This window comes from Hemitrygon akajei, chromosome 25 (genome assembly GCF_048418815.1).
Source record: "Hemitrygon akajei chromosome 25, sHemAka1.3, whole genome shotgun sequence".
In the NCBI taxonomy this organism is placed as follows: domain Eukaryota; kingdom Metazoa; phylum Chordata; class Chondrichthyes; order Myliobatiformes; family Dasyatidae; genus Hemitrygon; species Hemitrygon akajei.
The window spans coordinates 17,139,737-17,158,575 of record NC_133148.1 but is presented as its reverse complement, the minus strand read 5'-3'; the positions used below and the strand labels follow the sequence as shown (position 1 = coordinate 17,158,575).

General features: G+C 41.4%; 1 gene segment (V, D, J or C); it reads right to left on the bottom strand.

Annotated features, from left to right (window-relative positions):
* Positions 1-1,147: 1,147 nt before the first annotated feature.
* Positions 1,148-18,682, bottom strand: LOC140716385 (Ig heavy chain C region-like). The segment is given in 6 exon segments: positions 1,148-1,852; positions 2,025-2,345; positions 6,249-6,566; positions 8,257-8,559; positions 9,586-9,906; positions 18,576-18,682. Coding segments are annotated over 5 exon segments (1,557 nt in total).
* Between the last annotated feature and the right edge of the window lie 157 nt (positions 18,683-18,839).

Genomic DNA, 18,839 nt, shown 5'->3' with positions numbered 1-18,839 from the left:
TTCACAGAGAGACTTTGGCAGATCTTTAACCCGTGTGTGTCAATATGCATAGGGAAGATAAGCCAAATACCTGTCTGCTGGAACACGATGACACACTCTCTGTTGTATAAAAGGGCTCTCGGGAGTGAATTGCCACAGTTGTGGATGCTCAGAACTAATGCAAGGATAAGCTTGTAGTGGCAGTTCAAGCTGAGACAGACGTAAAAGCAGGTGTTGAATAAGTGCACGTTATAGCGAGCATGGATATCTATTTCCGTTTCAACAATTGCAAGGAATAGGGATGGTTGCAGGCGAATGACTTTTGTATTCGCTGATGTCGAAGGCTTCGGTCTTCTTCATTCTCTTGAGCACTGGATGAAGTATACTCAGCGTCAAAGGTCAAATAGAGCTTGGACGACAATGCTATTTACTTAGCATCAGGTATGTTTCTGCTTGAAATCAGCAACCAATCATCATGTACTGTATTCACAAATATTCCCCCGGAAACGGTAGAGATATAATCCGAAAGTAAGAAGAGATATTGCGGAAGGAAACTTCTTGGCGAATTCTGGATAGACTTACGTGAAATCTAAAAGAACAGCAACTCAGTTAATCTTTTCGAATGAGATTTTGGCATAAATATGATTTAAAAATTTGCCGATGAAACTGCTCTCGGCAGAATCTCAGAGTGTGTTGAAGAGACGTACAAGAGTGAGATTAATCAGCTGGTTAAGTGGTGCCACAACAATAATCTTGTTCTCAACATCAGTAAGAGAAAGCAATTATTGTTGTAATTTTTTATAAGTTTGCTGTATTGGATTGGGCTGATGCCGCAAAATTCACGACATATGTACATGAAAATAAACTTGATCATCCATATTCCTAGCTGTTGTATGTGGTCCTTTTGCTTTCAAAGTTCAGATGAGAGGTACAGATGCACGAACAAGTCCATCCGTCAAACTAGATCACGAATCTCATCTCTACGAACTGCTAGGATCTGAATAGCCTCAGTAGTTTCCCGTACATCGTTGCCTGCCCCGTCTCCCTGTCATATTTGCAACATGTCAGAAGGAAATAGCAGTATACCAGATGTATTAATGAAGCTAATATATAAAACCGAGTCAAGGATTACTCTTAGTTGCAAAGATAAGAGAACACACCTGGAAGGTAAGAGGTTTTCATTCTGAATTTATTTCAAAGTAATGTGGCATACAGAATAAATCACTGTCTGCTATCTATTCCGTGACTTACTAACATCTCCGAAGTACGATATTTTTAGAATCACTGTAAAGCTAAAATCATTCTAATGTTATCGAGAGCTCATCACAATATTACCGAACAGATTACATTATTGGAATATTTCCCTTGTGGGATAATCTGAAGAGTGAATACTATGCGTGGTCTTCTGCGAATCCGCAAAACGAAAACTCAAACAGCTACGCAGTCAGCAAGAAATACTTCCAAACTATTAGTCATTGAATCAAGCAAAATTAGACGCACGATTTAAAGTTGTCAGTTAGTACAAGTGACACGTTAACTAAAGTAGGTTTACCGTGGGATTTATTAATACTTCTGACTAAATTTGTTGGTAGCGACGGATGTCCAACCAAACAGCTATAGGTGGTTCCCTTCTCCCAGTCTTCTGCGCTGATCCTCAGTTTGCTGGTGACTGAGTTAGAGCCGTTTTCCTTATCGCTGTTAAACTGGATTGAGTATCCCGAATGCAAAAGGGTGTCATTAGCCATCCAGCCGATATATATATCTTCCGGATAAAAACCGGTCGCGAGGCAAATTAGGGTAGCTGCTTCCTCGGCTTGAATCTCCTCAGCTGATGGGTACAAGAGGTAGACTTTCGGACGGTGCACTTCAGTAACTGGAATAGAAAAATATATGCTCAATTAGTTTTGTCTGTGACTTGCTGATTACTCCGTAATCCTCCAGATTAGAGATTTTATTTACCATTCTATTGACTGGTTCATGAATGTCACTGTCCAACAGTTTATTTAATGCACTGTGGCCTCAACACGGGGTTTAATTGCGCTTACCCTTGTTTTTTTTGGTAGCGATTGTCAGTGGTGTTGGCAGATCATGGTCTTCTACGAAGCAGAGGTATTCGGTTCCACTGTTCCACTCCTCTACACTGACTTTCAGTTTGGTGACGATGACGGATTTACTTCCCCTCCTCTCCGGACCGTGAGTCTCTACTCCGTTCATTCTTCGACTTCCATTTACTCGCCAGGAGACTATGACATTCTCTAAATCTGCGTAAACCACTTCGCACACAATTGTTGCTCTCCGAAGCGTCCAAATCTCTTCAAAGGAAGGCTTTTTTATGATGACATTAATATCAGCCTCATGGCAGTCTTCTGGCAAAAAAGTGGGAATGGTTATTTTCATTTTATGATACTTGAGATGTGGATTATATCAACTGTAACCAGGCCACAGTAGCTCATAATCCCACTTACTATGCACTTCTCTGTTTTATTTTCTGCTTCGCAAATACCGTTTCTCCTGCCTTATCAGATTGATTCCTCTATCTTCTTTAGGTGATATCCTAAATAATCCTCCCGTTTATTTATACCACAGTGCAAAGATTACATTGATATGAATTTAACCGTAGCTGCATTCGGGAATGCGAACATTCACCCTCAGATCAATAGAATACTGAGGGAAAACGTGGCTCGTTGGCCTGAACGTGGCTGCATTGGAAGAGATTCACATAAAATGAGAAAAACGTTTGCCTTTCAGTTTCTATTGTGATGTTGAAACAAATTGACCGAATAGGATAATTAAGTGTAAAGCTATACTCAGTAAAAAGTACAAAGTTTGAGAGCATTGTCTCCATTATGTACAGAGTAGAATGCTGTTCAAAATAAGGAAACAAAATATAAAATATCTATGAATCCTAATAAGAGCGCTGTTGTGTGTTCAGTACACCTGCAATTTATGAACCCAGTACTGACTGCTTTCTCCTCAATACTTTCCATAATATTTTTGCTGGAACGAGTCCACTATAAATAGGAAAACATGCCAGTAAAGTGAAACCGAAGTGGCCACACTGTCTGTGTAGGTTACCACATGCCACAAGATATAATAGAACCACGTGTTCACAGCGAGCTCTTGCCACATAATTGATCTTGAAAATTACCAAAGTCTACTGCAATGTTTGAGCCGACAACTGCAATATTTACGATATCACGATATCTAGTGTTAGGGAAATACTGTTAGAGTAGCTTAGGTGAATAAGAGCAGTCCATTTTGTGCATGTTAAACGGTACACCAATCATGTAACAGAAGCGACTGAAATAAGAGTTTACGGACGTTAAAGCAGCGATTGGTACTGGGGCCTCGGCTACTCTTAGTCTATTTCAATGATATAACTGTTGGATATGCTGTAATATGTCTGTTTGCTGGGAATACAAGCTGGGCGGCATCGTGATCTGTGAGAAGGATTCCGGGAAAATTTAGAGGGGTGTGGACAAGAAAATAAATTGCTAATACTTAGCTGATTGATTGTAAGGTGGAAAACGTGAGGATATCAACTTAGGAGAAATGAGTAGAACGGTAGTGCAAACACGAGGAAATCTGCAGATGCTGGCAATTCAAACAAAAACACACACACAATGCTGGTGGAACACAGCAAGCCAGGCAGCATCTATAGGGAGAAGCGCTGTCGACGTTACGGTCCGAGACCCTTCGTCAGGCCTGACCGAAAGGAAAGATAGTAAGAGATTTGACATTAGCGGGCTGGGGGTGGGGGGGGGGGGATGCGAAATAATAGGAGAAGACCGGAGGAGGTGGGACGAAGCTAAGAGCTGGAAAGGTGATTGGCGAAAGTGATACAGAGCTGGAGAAGGGAAAGGATCCAAATTGAGAAGCTCGAAAACGGATCCTGAAGCCAACTGGAGTCAGTTGGCGGCGGAGACACGTTCCAAGGAAGGATATATGGCTGTAATAGCGGGTCTGGGTCAAAATATGATGGAAAAGTTGAATGGCCAAAGGAATTATAGATGGGGAGCAGCAAGAGAGGGTTTCACTGAAATCCTGTTGAAGAGAGGATTTAAACTTCTTCAGTGTAGACATCACTGGCAGAAGCTTCGCAGTAGAATTTAAAGAGCAAACACGAGGAAATCTGCAGATGCCCGAAATTCAAACAACAATACACACAAAATGCTGGTGGAACACAGCAGGCCAGGCAGCATCTATAGGGGGAAGCGCTGTCGAAGTTTCGGGCCGAGACCCTTCTTCAGGACTAACCGAAAGGAAAGATAGTAAGAGATTGGAAGAGTTGAGGGGAGGAGGAAATGCGAAATGATAGGAGAAGACCGGAGGGGGTGGGATGAAGCTAAGAGCTGGAAAGGTGATTGGTGAAATCTGAAAAGTGTTGGGGTTCATCGTGGTCTGCGTGCTCTTTTACGTAAAGAATTGAATATCAAGAGCAGGTTGTTGCAATTTTTTCTGGAACTAATAATCGTAGAAATTCCACTTTCCCTTGCCACATAGATCATCCCGCAATAATAAGTTAACAGCTTCATTTGATGAGGAGTTGAGATTAGATTTGAGCAACATACATTCATAAGCAACCATCTGTCCTTATCATGGAAAGGAGTTAAAATTCATGAAGTTCCTGAAGGGTATTTAAGAACTGCTCTGACAATCTAATACAATGATGTCCTTGTGCCTGTATAATGATTTTCATAGTTTCCTTTGGTGCAATTTATGACTCCAACCAACAACACGACGCCAAGGTAGCGCAGAAGTAGAGCGACGTTATTGCAGGTCGGAGTGTTCTGGATTTCGGAGTTCAATGCCCGTGTCATTCTGCAAGAAGTCTTTAAGTCTTCCCCGTGGCATGTATTAGTCTTCTCGGATGCTCCACTTTCCTCACACAGGCAAAAGACCGACAGGCTAGGTTAATTAGTCATCGTAAATTGTCCCATGATTAGGATAGGGTTAACCAGCGTTGTGCAGCTGCTGGGGCGGCGTGCCTCGAACGGCCGCAATGGCCTACTCCGCGCTATAGCACTAGGTAAATGTATTGTACTTCGCTGTATAATGGGATCTAATTGTCCAAACGATTGATGCAATTATGTTGACTTTGCATTTTCCTGTAAACTACATTCCAGCTTTTCCGTTAAAGCGGCGATAGTCTGAACTCCCTACAACGTGGAATGAACAGTCCCCGTAGACATCCGTGGATATCATTGTGCGTTGTTGTGAGATCAGGGCCGAGCATCATCAACAGCATGCGAGATAAAAATAAACAGGCCATAAATGAGGAATCACTTTCCACACCGAGGGGCATATCTACTTTCCTGTTCCACGGAGGAATGGTTTGCATGCCAATATTTCAATGTAACATAAGTTCAAAAAAGAAGGGATGTGAGAACAGTTTCAACTCAGACATTGCCTCACATGTCCTGGTCGGATGGCTTCTAGTGGTGTGGACGATTTCAATACTTACTTAACACCAGTTAGTTTGGCTCACATTTATCTATCTATCTATCGATCTATTTAATATGCAGTTATTTATTTACTTACTTACTTATTTAAAGATATATGTAGCGTACGCCCTTCTGACCATTTGGACCGCACCACCAGAAACCTCCGATATAACCCTGGCCTAATCGCTGGACAATTCAGAATGACCAATAAACCAAATACACGGTACGTCTTTATACTGTGGAAGGAAACCAGAGTACCAGGAGGAAACCCACGTATTCTATAGGATGATCTACAACTTCTTACAGAGAACGATTCTCACCCAATTATTCACGCCGGCCATGTCGGAGACTTACCAGTAAAGCACCACTCTATCACCTGCGAGGTATTAATATGCTAATTCATGTCTATTGATCATATTGCACTTGACTTTAAACAAACCTGTTTACAAGCGTGGTCCATTGGTGTACGATCTTAGGGTATAATTACAAACGCCAAGAATGGCTCCGTTCATATTGCCATTCATCAATTCATATTTGCACACGTTCTTCCAGCTTTACCCTATTGAGGTCCTATCGGTGAGGTACATTAACATTATAATTCAGTTTGTCTCCCCATGTTCAACAGAGATTCGATTATATAACACTAATTTTAGTTGACGCTCACATATGTTACCTTATCGGACCGACGGAGAGGTCTGATTACTAATAAAGTACTACAGTAATGATCATTTCAATCTGCTCATTGCCGACCTTTGTGTAGTTTTATCTCTTGACTGGGATGTAAAGCATGGAATGGATACTTGCCTTTTGACAAATTGTACTTACTTCTCCGGGTGCTGATGTTTGCTTTCACAATAGATTGTGAAGGTGGGTGCGTGACGACACAGGTGTATGTTGCGTCCTTCTTCCAATCGTCTGCAGTCAAGTAAAGGAGGCTTCTCGTGCTGAAGGTCATGTCCTGTTGAAGTGCAGTTGGGAGGCTGGTTGCGTTCGAGTGGAATGCGGCTCTGTCCTTCTGCCACAAAACGGTTATGTCATCGGGGTAGAATCCCGTTATCATGCATGTGAGCGTAGCGATACCCGCAGTTTGAATCTCCTCTGGAGACGGGGACAAGATGCGTACCCTTGGTCTCACTGGTTTGGCTGCAAGAGAAGGTCAATCAGTCTTAATCTCCAAAACAAGCTGGACAAGGTTCCTAACTATGCGCTGGACAAGTTGTTTAAGAATCCATGGTGAGCGGTCTACTTGTTATCAGCTGTTTAGGATAATGGTGGTGATAACTTTCTGCCCGGAAGTGTATCACGAGCGGCGTACCACGGTCCCAAGAGCTATGTTGTTTGTGATATAACGATATGTATGTGCATATAGAAAATATAATTTCTGAGTTAATGGATAAGACTAAACTTGGTGGTGTTTTCAAACGCGATGATGGGTATCAAAAGCTGTGGCAATACAGATCAAATATAATGTTAGAGTTTGCGGATGCAGATTGAGAAATGCGTGTCGATGCAGTTTGGGAACTGAAGAAGGGGTACGCCATGAATAGAAAATATTTCATTATTAAGGAATGTTTATGAACAGAGAGATATTGGGGTTTAAGTCCATAGTTCCCTGAAAGTAGCAGCACCGGTAGATGGTGTGTTTTCAAAGGAACATGGCATACTTGCTTTCACAGGTCAAGATTAGCATATGAAATTTGGGACGCTCTGTTTTAAATTTACCAAACACTGGTGCACTAGATTTTGAAATATCTGGTCGCCTCGTTGTAAGGTAATGGCATTGCGCTGGAAAGAGTGCATAAGAGATACAACAGTATGTTAACTGGGTTGGAGGACGTCAGTTATGGGGAGCAATTAGAATCGCTGGGCTTGTTTTTTCTGGAGTGAAGGAAACTGAGTAGTGACCCAACAACACCATGCAAAATTATCAGCAACATGGGTAGGATAAGTAGACAACAGCATTCGTATGTCTAGACTATGAAATCCAAAGATGGCATATGCTTAAATTAAGTGGGAAGAGCTTTAGAGGGCACCTTAAGGAAAGGTAGTACAAACGAGACTGTTGATATTTTAATCACGCTGGAAGTGGACACGCTCACTGCATTTGACAAACATTTAGACGATCACTAAAATAGTAAAGACATTCAAAGACTTTTTTCTGTTGCTGAAAATTGGATTGAGGTAGATATGAAACATCTTTGAACATTGGGTTCGGAGGACCAACTGTATTTCTGTGCAGTATGATTTTATGACTACAACTTCTCAGAGGAGTAGTAGAAGGATACAATTATTAGAATGCCTGCTGCAAGTCTCCAGAAACCTGGTTTCGGTCATAACCTGCTCTACTGGAGTTTATTCGGTTGCCGTGTGGCTGTGCGCGTTTTGTTTTAGGTTCTCCGATTTCCATACCGAACAACATGCCGGTGCTTGCCAGGTCGACTTACCATAACTTACTCTTCAGCAGAGTAGAATCTGCGAGGAATTGTTGAAGCTACGAAACAATAAAATCGATTCAAGTGGAAATCGTTGAATGAGTGTTGAAGCGGGTTTGGATTCAGTCGACCGAAGGGTCTGTTCCAATGCTGTCGGGCCCTAAGCTTTCAACATTTCATTCGACGAACTCTTGGGTGGAACGCTATCGGTGCACCATTTGTCAGAAAACCTGTCTTGCCCTGAATAAGATTATACATTATGATTCTAGCAGAGGGTAACTCGTTCACCATCATGCCTGTTTTCCCTGAATACTGCGGCCTGGCAGTTTCTGCTCCTCTTTCTGCATCTAAAAACAGATTATTGTTTTTAACAACATTTTGATTGTTGGTATTGCACCCACCTTTTGCGTTTCGTGTCCGTTTTGATAACGGAGCAGCTGATTGATTTTCCTGCACCGAGCAGGAGTATTCTACTCCGCTGTCCCACTCGGCCACGCTGCTGGTCAAACGGCTGACTGTCACGTACTGGCTCCCGATCTTTGCTGCTTGTTCTGTCTGAACACCATCAGCCCGTTCCTTTCCACCCACTGTCCAAGAGATGGAAACCTCAGCTGGAGTCGTGGCGATCACTTCACACACCAGTGTGGCAGTTTTGTTTATCCACATTTCTTCAACGGTAGGATCTCTGAGAAATAATGCGAATTCTAGAAGATATAATTGAAAGGACTCATGACGAATCTGAAGTTTAGCAAGGATTTCAATATAGTAATTACCTGCTACACGTTAAGAGCTTAAGGTGGAATTTGTTAATCATGCTTAAGTCGTCATTTCGTGCACCCTTGGGTCAGATCATGACCACACACTACTCTTCCACACTGAAAGAAAGGAAAATGGTTGAAAATGAATAACATATAGTCATTCATAGATAAGTGTGGCGAAGGATAGAGAGAGAGATGCAGCCGGCCATACCCGGAAAGGAGGACAGTGATAAAACACCGGTGTGGGGAAGGGGCAGTGGCTTGTGGCAGAGCAGTCAATGGGTTTCAGCGAGACAGAGAGATTGACTGAGGGAGGACAGAACACAGGAACATAGAAGGTGGAAGTGAATGTTAGGTGGAATGAAAGGCTAAATAAATATGCAGTATTCAATCTATTTATGCAAGAATGATGGACCAGTTTAGCACAAGGTTTAACTGTTTGATAAGTCAAGTGGTTGCCTCGACTACTTTCTTCCTTTCATTTATCTATTTTGCAACATTTTCATTATTGCATGCTGATACCAGCCACAGATATAACATATCAGTAAAAATTAACGTGCTGTTAAAATTGAAAGTTAAAGGGGATCACGGAGGATTTTATATTACTGCCCCTTTCCTATGCTTATTTTTTAAGATGTCCGGATTCCTTAGAATCAGTTCAGAAATATAAACTCTATTCGATGCATTAACATGATCAGAAATCAATATTCACTGATGCGCCATGACGTCTGCTGACTACACTTCGCAAGATTTTCTTGTAATTCTTACCTCTGATATTTAATGTTTGCTGCCTAAACATTCCGATTCACACTCCTATCTTTCCCTTGTCCAAACTTGATACTGACACGCATCTCAATCTTTAGTAGTCTGGTTATTTTTAAATCTTGTCCGTAGATCATAACAGCCCACCAAATGAAATATTGAGGAGGAAAGTGGAAATACTGCACCTATGAATTGGGAACTCATTCTTACCTGACTCAGCTCGTATTTCTTTGCGGATGTTGCTGCTGGTTGCAGAGTGGGATACACTACACGAGTACACAGCACCACTGGCCCATTCGTTTAGAGGCACTTTGAGCACACTTTTTGAGGTAAACGTTTCGTCTGAACTTTCAGTGGAAGAAGTGGTGGTAAACCCGGACCGTACGGCTTGTCCGTTTCTCTGCCAGGTCACTGCAATGTTTCCAGGTCGGTATTCGCTCATGAGACAAATCAATTCCACAAAGCCCTGTGATTTTTGTTCGGCAGTTGCAGAATAGGCAAGAATGATGTTTGGCGGAGTCGGTTGTTTTGCTAAAATTAACAAAAACAAAAGTCTTTGAAATGATTGAATCATGTATACGTTGTTCTTCTGACAATCTGTAAGGCATAAGACAAGTACAATATTCCTTGCGTCATAGGAATCTCTACACGTCAAGAGCTACGTTAGCATTTCTAAGACCTTTTGGCTGAAGGGATGACTGAAGCTGAAATATTTCCTTCAGCATAGTGGTATCACAGCTTACGGTTATTTTATTTTTATATACCTTGAATGGTACTTCGAAATTTCGCCTGATTATTCTTTGTCGTATCAAAGCTGCCGTTGGCCATACGAATTGACTAGAGGAGAGAGATTTAAAATCTAGCTGTCAGAATAAAATCTCTCACTCAATGTCAGCAAGACCAAGGAGCTGATTATCGACTACAGGAGGAGAAAACCGCGGGTCTATCTGCCGGTCATCTTCTAGGGGTCAAAGGTGGAGAGAGTTAGCAACTTCACATTCCTCTGCGTTATCATTTCAGAGGATCTATCCAGACTCCAGCTGGTAAGTGCCATTAGAAAGAAAGCACGGCAGCGCAACTACTCTCTTAAAAGTTTAAAAATATCCGGTATGTCATCTAAAACGTGATAAACTTACGTAGATGTGCCGTAGAGGGTATACTGACTGGTTGCATTACGGTCTGATATGGAAATATCAATGCCCTTGAACGGACATCCTGCAAAAAATGATCGTGAATACAGCACAGTTCATGACGAATGCGACCTTCCCTGCCATTAACCCCATCTATACGCCGCGCTGTCGCAGGAATGCAGCATTTATCTTCAATGACCCTTGGGTTCCAGGCCACGCTCTCTTCTCGCTGCCGCCATCGGGAAGGAGGTACCGAAGCCTAGGTACCCAAACTAATTGGTTCGGAAACAACTGTAACCCCTTCAACATCAGCTTCTTGAACCAGAAGGAATACCTTCACTCAACTTCATTTCCCCAGACGTTGAACTGTTCCCATAACCTATGGGCTCAGTTTAAAAAAATATATATATATTCATCTCATGTTGACGATATTTATTGTTTGTTTATTTTACTTGTTTTTTCTCTGTTTGATTTGCACAGTTTGTCTTTTGCCATTTGGTTGTCCGTTTATATGTGTGCGGGTTTTGTTGATTCTATTGTGTTTCGTGGTGTTTGCTGAGAATGCCCGCAAGTAAAACAATTTCAGGGTTGTGTATGATGACGTATATATACTTTTAAATTTGATGATGATGATGATGATGATGATGATGATGATGATGATCTTAATGATGATGATATGTAGGCTTGTTAAATGGTAATCGTATCTGAAACGTCAGCAGTTTGTCCATATTACAGAATATAGTATTTAATAGTCTGCACAATTTTAGACTAGGTTTACCTGAACGGGACAAAAGTTATCTTTCAACTTCAGCACGTTTCCATTTTTCTCAAACTGCAAGTTGCTGTTGATGATTGCTGAGGTGCACTGAATGTGGGAATCAACAATGGCAAGTTGACAGTGTATCTACACTGATAGAGCAGGCAATAGATAGCATGAGTTTATGACATGAGTTAAGCATGAGTTTAAACTGATTTGGCAAGGGGAAGGAAACCAGGGTGTTAGGGTCGACGGAGAGGAAAATAGAAATAAGTCAAGGAAGTCCTGCTGTTCTGGAGCATTTAAACTAATGTGGCAGGGGGATGGGAACAAGTGCAGAGAGACAGAGGGGTGTAAAATGAGAGTAGAAGCAAACAGTAGTAAAGTGAAAAGTAAAAGCGGCAGGCAGGCAAATCTAGGGGAAAAATCAAAAAGGGCGACTTTTCAACATAATTGTATAACGGCTAAGAATGTCGTAAAACAAGCCTGGAGGCTTTGTGTGTAAATGCGAGGAGCATTCGTAACAGGGTGGATGAATTGACTGTGCAGATAGTTATTAATGAATATGAAATAGTTGGGAACACAGAGACACGGCTCCAGGGTGACCAACGATGGGAGCTCAACATCCAGGGATATTCAATATTCAGGAGGGATAGACAGGAAAGAAAAGAAAGTGGGGTAGCGTTGCCAGTTAGAGAGCAGATTAACATAATAGAAAGGAAGGACATTAGCTGGAGTATGTGGAATCGATATGGGTAGAGCTGCATAACATTAAGTGGCAGAAAACACTGGTGGGAGTTGTGTACAGGCTACCTAACAGTAGTAGTAAGGTTGGGGATGGAATTAAACAAGAACTTAGAAATGCGTGCAATAAAGGAACAGCAGTCATAATGGGTGACTTCAATCTACATATAGATTGGGTGAACCAAATTTGTAAGGGTGCTGAGGAAAAGGATTTCTTGGAATGTATGCGGGATGGTTTTCTGAACCAACATGTCGAGGAACCAACTAGAGAGCAGGCCATTCTAGACTGGGTATTGAGCAATGAGGAAGGGTTAGTTAGCAATCTTGTCATGCGAGGCCTGTTGTGTAAGATGGATAATATGGTAGAATTCTTCATTAAGATGGAGAGTGACATAGTTAATTCAGAAACAAAGGTTCTGAACTTAAAGAAGGGTCGCTTTGAAGTTATGAGACATGAATTAGCTAAGATAGACTGGCAAATTATACTTAAAGGGTTGACGGTAGATATGCAATGGCAAGCATTTAAAGATCGCATGGATGAACTACAACAATTGTCCATCCCAGTTTGGCAAAAGAATAAACTAGGAACGTAGTGCACCCGTGGCTGACAAGGGAAATTAGGGATAGTATCAAGTCCAAAGAAGAAACATACAAATTAGCCAGAAAAAGCGGCACACCTGGGGACTGGGAGAAATTCAGAGTCCAGCAGAGGAGGACAAAGGAATTAATTAGGAAAGGGAAGAAAGATAATGAGAGAAAGCTGGCAGGGAACACAAAAATTGACTGTAAAACCTTTTATAGATATGTGAAAAGAAAAAGATTGGTTGCGACAAATATAGGTCCTTTATAGTCAGAAACAGGTGAATTGATCATGGCGAACAAGGGCATAGCAGACCAATTGAATAACTACTTTAGTTCTGTCTTCACTAAGGAAGACATAAATAATCTTCCAGAAAAAGTAGGGGACCGAGGGTCTAGTGAGATGGAGGAACTGTGGGAAATACATGTTAGTAGGGAAGTGGAGTTAGGTAAATTGAAGGGATTAAAGGCAGTTAAATCCCCAGGGCCAGATGTTCTGCATCCCATAGTGTTTAAGGAAGTAGCCCAAGAAATAATGGCTGCATTAGTGATAATTTTTCAAAACTCTTTAGATTCTGGATTAGTTCCTGAGGATTTGAGGGTGGCTAATGTAACCCCACATTTTGAAAAACGGAGGGAGAGAGAAACGGGGGAATTATAGACTGGTTAGCTTGACATCGGCGGTGGGGAAAATGCTAGAGTCAGTTATCAAAGATGTGATAACAGCACATTTGGAAAGCTGTGAAATCATCGGACAAAGTCAGCATGTATTTAAGAAGAAAATCATGTCTGAAGAATCTTATAGAATTTTTTGAGGAGTTAACTAGTAGAGTGGATAGGGGAGAACCAGTGGATGTGGTATATTTGGATTTTCAAAAGGCTTTTGACAAGGTCCCACACAGGAGATTAGTGTGAAAACTTAAAGCACACGGTATTGTGGGTATGGTATTGATGTGGATAGAGAATTGGTTGGGCAGACAGGAGGCAAAGAGTGCGAATAAAGGGGACCTTTTCAGAATGGCAGGCAGTGAGTAGTGGGGTACCGCAAGGCTCAGTGCTGGGACCCCAGTTGTTTACAATATATATTAATGATTTAGATGAAGGAATTAAGTGCAACATCTCCAAGTTTGCGGATGACACGAAGCTGGGCGGAGGTGTTAGCTGTGAGGAGGATGCTAAGAGGATGCAGGGTGACTTGTATAGGTTAGGAGTGGGCAAATCTATGGCAGATGCAATATAATGTGGATAATTGTGAGGTTATCCACTTTGGTAGCAAGAACAGGAAAACAGATTATTATCTGAATAGTGGCCGATTAGGAAAAGGGGAGGTGCAACGAGACCTGGGTGTCATTGTACACCAGTCATTGAATGTGGGCATGCAGGTACAGCAGGCGATGAAAAAGGCGAATGGTATGTTGGCATTCATAGCAAGAGGATTCGAGTACAGGAGCAGGGAGTTTCTACTGCAGTTGTGCAAGGCCTTGGTGAGACCACACCTGGAGTATTGTGAGCAGTTTTGGTTGCCTAATCTGAGGAAAGACATTCTTGCCATACAGGGAGTACAAGAAAGGTTCACCAGATTGATTCCTGGGATGGCAGGACTTTCATATGATGAAAGATTGGCTCGACTGGGCTTATACTCACTGGAATTTAGAAGATTGAGGGGGGATCTTATTGAAACGTATAAAATTCTAAAGGAATTGGACAGGCTAGATGCAGGAAGATTGTTCCCGATGTTGGGGAAGTCCAGAACGAGGGATCATAGTTTAAGGATAAAGGGGAAACCTTTTAGGACCGAGAAGAGGAGAAACTTCTTCACACAGAGAGTGGTGAATCTGTGGAATTCTCTGCCACAGGAAACAGTTGAGTCCAGTTCATTGGCTATACTTAAGCGGGAGTTAGATTGACCCTTGTGGCTAAAGGGATCAGGGGGTATGGAGAGAAGGCAGGTACAGGGTTCTGAATTGGATGATCAGCCATCATCATAATAAATGGCGGTGCAGGCTCGAAGGGCTGAATGGCCTACTCCTGCACCTATTTTCTATGTCTCTTATGTTTCTACATTGAACATAATACCACTTTAATTCTCCGAGTTCACCCTGCCAATTAAGGATCCATTTTTATACTACGAGAGAAAATTTGCTGTACCCAGTTAGATGATTGATTGATGTTGTGTAGTTGGATTTTCAGAAGGCCTTTGACGAGGTGCCACTCATGAAGCTGCTGAACATGCTAAAAGCCCATGGAATTACAGGAAGATCCTAGCATGGAAGCAGTGGCCGCTTGGCAGGAAGCAAAGCAAATCTTTTCTGATTGGTTGCCGATCACTACTGGTGTTCCACTAGTGTTGGGATCGGTTCTGTTTTACGTTATATTTCAATGATTTGAATAATGTAATTGATAGTTTTATTGAAACGTTTGCAGATGATACGAAGATTGATAGAACGGCAAGTAGTTGTGAGGAAATAGAGGCGCCACAGAGCGGCTCTAGACAGATTCAGAGAATCGGCAGGCGAAGAAATGGCAGTTGGAATACAGTGTCGAGAAATGCATCGTCATACACCTTGGTCGAAGAAATGAAAGAGTTAACTATTTTGTAAATGGGGAGAAAATACAAAAAAAAACTGTGGCGCTAAGTGACTTGGGAGTGCCTGTGCAGGATTCCCTAAAGATTAATTTGCAGGTTGAATCTATGGTGAGGAAGGAAATGCGATGTTCGCATCCAGCTCAAGAGGACTAGAAAATAAAAGCAAGGATCTAATGCAGAAACTTCATAAAACACTGGTGAGGCCTCAGATGGAGTACTGTGAGCAATTTTGAGCCCCTTGTCTTCGAAAGGATGTTTTAAAACTGGAGAAGGTTCATAGGAGGTTCACAAAAATTATTCTAGGATTGATTGGCTTCTCATATGAAGAGTGTTAAATACTGGCTCTGGGCCAGTATTCGCTGGAATTCAGAAGAACGAGGCGTGACCTCATTTTTACCTATCGAATAGTGAACGGCCTTGATAGAATGGATGTGGGGTGCATGTTTCCTATAGTGGGAGAGTCTAAGACCAGAGGACACAACCTCAGAATAGACAGGCGCCCTTTTAGAACGGAAATGAGGAGGAATTTCTTTAGCTATGGAGTGGTGAATCTATGGAATTCTTGCCGCATGAAGCTGTGGAGACCAGGTCTTTATGTATATTTAAAGCTGAGGTTGATAGATTCTTGATTGGTCAGGACACGAAGAGGTACGGGGAGAAGACAAGAGATTGAATAGGAGAGGAAAATTGGATCAGTCATGATGAAATGGCGGAGCAGATGTGGTGGGTCAGATGGCCTAATTCTGTTCTTATCTCTTATGGTCTTATGGCCTTATGGAATGAAATGGAAGCAAACTCGTGAAATGAGCAGTTTGCGTCGAATCCATTGAGTCAGGAAGGTGCTGGGCAGCCCGCAATTGTCGCTACGTTTCCAGCGCATGCCCAAATCCACTAATCCTAAGGAGACATCTTTGGAATATGGCTGACATTGTAATAGGGCAATGCTGCTCACTAGAATCACAGGATAGGTGTTTGGGTCCAGAATGTTTATAATTAGTCTGAAAGATATTTTGGCGAAGGCAACATGAATATTTGGAAAGAGCTATGGAGAAGTACAAGACACACAGTAGCTTAGCCATTAGCGCAACTATATCACAATTCGAAGAGTCAGCGTACAATGTTCAATTTTGTTGCTGTCTCTAAGGAGCTTGCTTGTTCTCCCCATGACCGTGTGGGTTTCCAAGGAACTGCCATTTAATTCTATAGTCCAAAGTCATAAAAGTTAGTAAATCGTCCTATGATTAGTCTAGGGTTCCATAAGTGAGTTGCTATAATTCTACATTAATCCATTTTGGTGTATTTTACCCACAACCACATCAAGTCCTCCATATTCTATCATTGTTCTATGCACTGTGGACAATATTCAATTGCCAGTTAGCTAAACAATTGAACGTCTTTCGGATGTGGGAGGAAAATGGAGAATAAATATGGGATTCCCCCTTTAGGAGAGTGATTAGATAAAGAATTCTTTTCTTTTACAATGTATTGCAAATGTTGAAATTATTCAAATGTAGAATTAGGAAATTGGCATACTTAATGCAGAGATCGTTGCGGACATGCAAAGCAAAAGGTAATCACATATTACAGAAGGAGGGGAGATATAGAGTTTATAACAAAACTGATGACGGTGAAGTGAAAGAGTAGTCCAATACACTTTATTGGACTGAAAAACAGATTCCCTTCGATTGGAAATAACACAGTAAAATAGAAAGGGTGTTGATGTAGTTTCTAAGTATTTAATACATTCACCCTCTCATACTCATCTCAAATGCTGATTCCTTCCCAATTTCTCAGTTAAGTGCATGAAATAGGCTGTGCTTGACTTCTGAAAAGTTCCTTTCCCAATGGGATCAAAACCCAAGGGGATGATCTGCATTAATTTGGGAGAAAATGGGCCGGGCAGACGGAGTAATACTCCACAGCGCTATGCACAAACAAAGACGATGTTGTTTACTTGCCTATTTAACAAACACACACACACACACACACACACACACACACACACACACACACACACACACACACACACACACACACACACACACACACACACACACACACACACACACACACACACATGTGGAATTGGACTGGATTCCCACAAAAATCCATTAAGAACGAGATTCAGAGGACTTTTAAACACGACTAAGCTCGGACAAAGGAGCTTAACAACATGTTTGAAACTAAGAAAGATGAAGCAAACAAACAATAATAAGTTCAAGTAAATTGGACGAATGATAGATATTTTTGCGAATTGCTTCGCTGACATTTGTGGATCCCATAATATTGTCGGAGGTCTGCTTTAATTTAAGTTTGTTTTAGGAAGGAACTACTTGTAAACGCTATCATTCAATTGATTGATGAAAATTAAAACCCGTTTCGCAGAAACGTTTCCGTTGCAACCCATATTTGAGCATACTGCTTCAATGACGACAGTTTTATATTTTGTACCATAGCACGGTCAGTTTAACAATGTAAACCTTTATAATTGGTGTCTTGAGCGACACTGACACATCTAGAATGTCATTCATTAAGATCTGGAGTGTAACTTTTAATTAAATGTAGCGCCCTGCCAATTGACTAAAGCATTCAGCGAGATGGTAGAGACTTGATATTTATTGTGCTCTTCTTTCAAAGAATACATTGATTATGTTGACCTTCATTCAGTATCTCTTCTGGCCTTGTGCACAGACCTTTTGCCTCCCTCTGCCCTCCCTGAATATTCTGACGATTGACACTAAAATATAACCAAAGTTATATAATTCCAACAATTCTGACAACAGAAAATATGTTTAATCCTGATCGTCTAGGCGCTCACTAAATGTATGGATTTGTTAGAGCATGATATATGTTTCTAAATAGAAGACATTTTTTCTTCTATTCCAGCTAAATGACAGGTTTTTTTTCGCAACGAGTATATGTTTTAACAGCCCCTCGAAATATCAAGTTATTAACCTGAACTGAAACCTATTTCATCTTCAAAGTTCTTTCCTACTTGGGTCTGTGACCATTGGGGAGTAAATCCACACTCAAATATGCAAGGATATGAGGACCTCGCACTTATATCAATACAGCAGGTAATACTTTAAAGTAACCATCGGACGGGGTTGGGATGTAGCAAGTCGAGGGTAATTTGTGCGCTTCGATTTGTAAAAATATTCCAAGTTCAATTTTCGTCTTTTTAAACGAGCGGAAGTACAATCTTGGGAGGATAAAAGCGTGTACTTAAATTCTTCTGGGGTGTCTTAATCAATAAACGTGTTTCTAATGAAATGCTTATACTCCAAAAATACATTATAATATTGCCCTTTTCGGTTTGCATCATTTAAACGAGAATATAATTATACTTTACTTCGGGGAAAAGTACGTGCTTTCTCAAAATGTATTAAAAAAAATCACTTACCCGGTTTCACAGTCAGCTTGGTGCCAGTTCCGTCATAGTAAACAGCCTTGGCACATTAGTTCACATGAGCACAATAACCTCCTTGTTGGAAATAGCGTATAAATCCGTCAGAGAATCCCATACGTCCATGATACGATGGTAGGGGACATAAATGAAATGGTTGCACTGGCCTGTTTAAATCCCGTCGATAATAGCTCTCAGTCAGGTAGATAATATCAAGGCTTTGTTATTAATATGATGATCACATATGCACTGCAATTACAC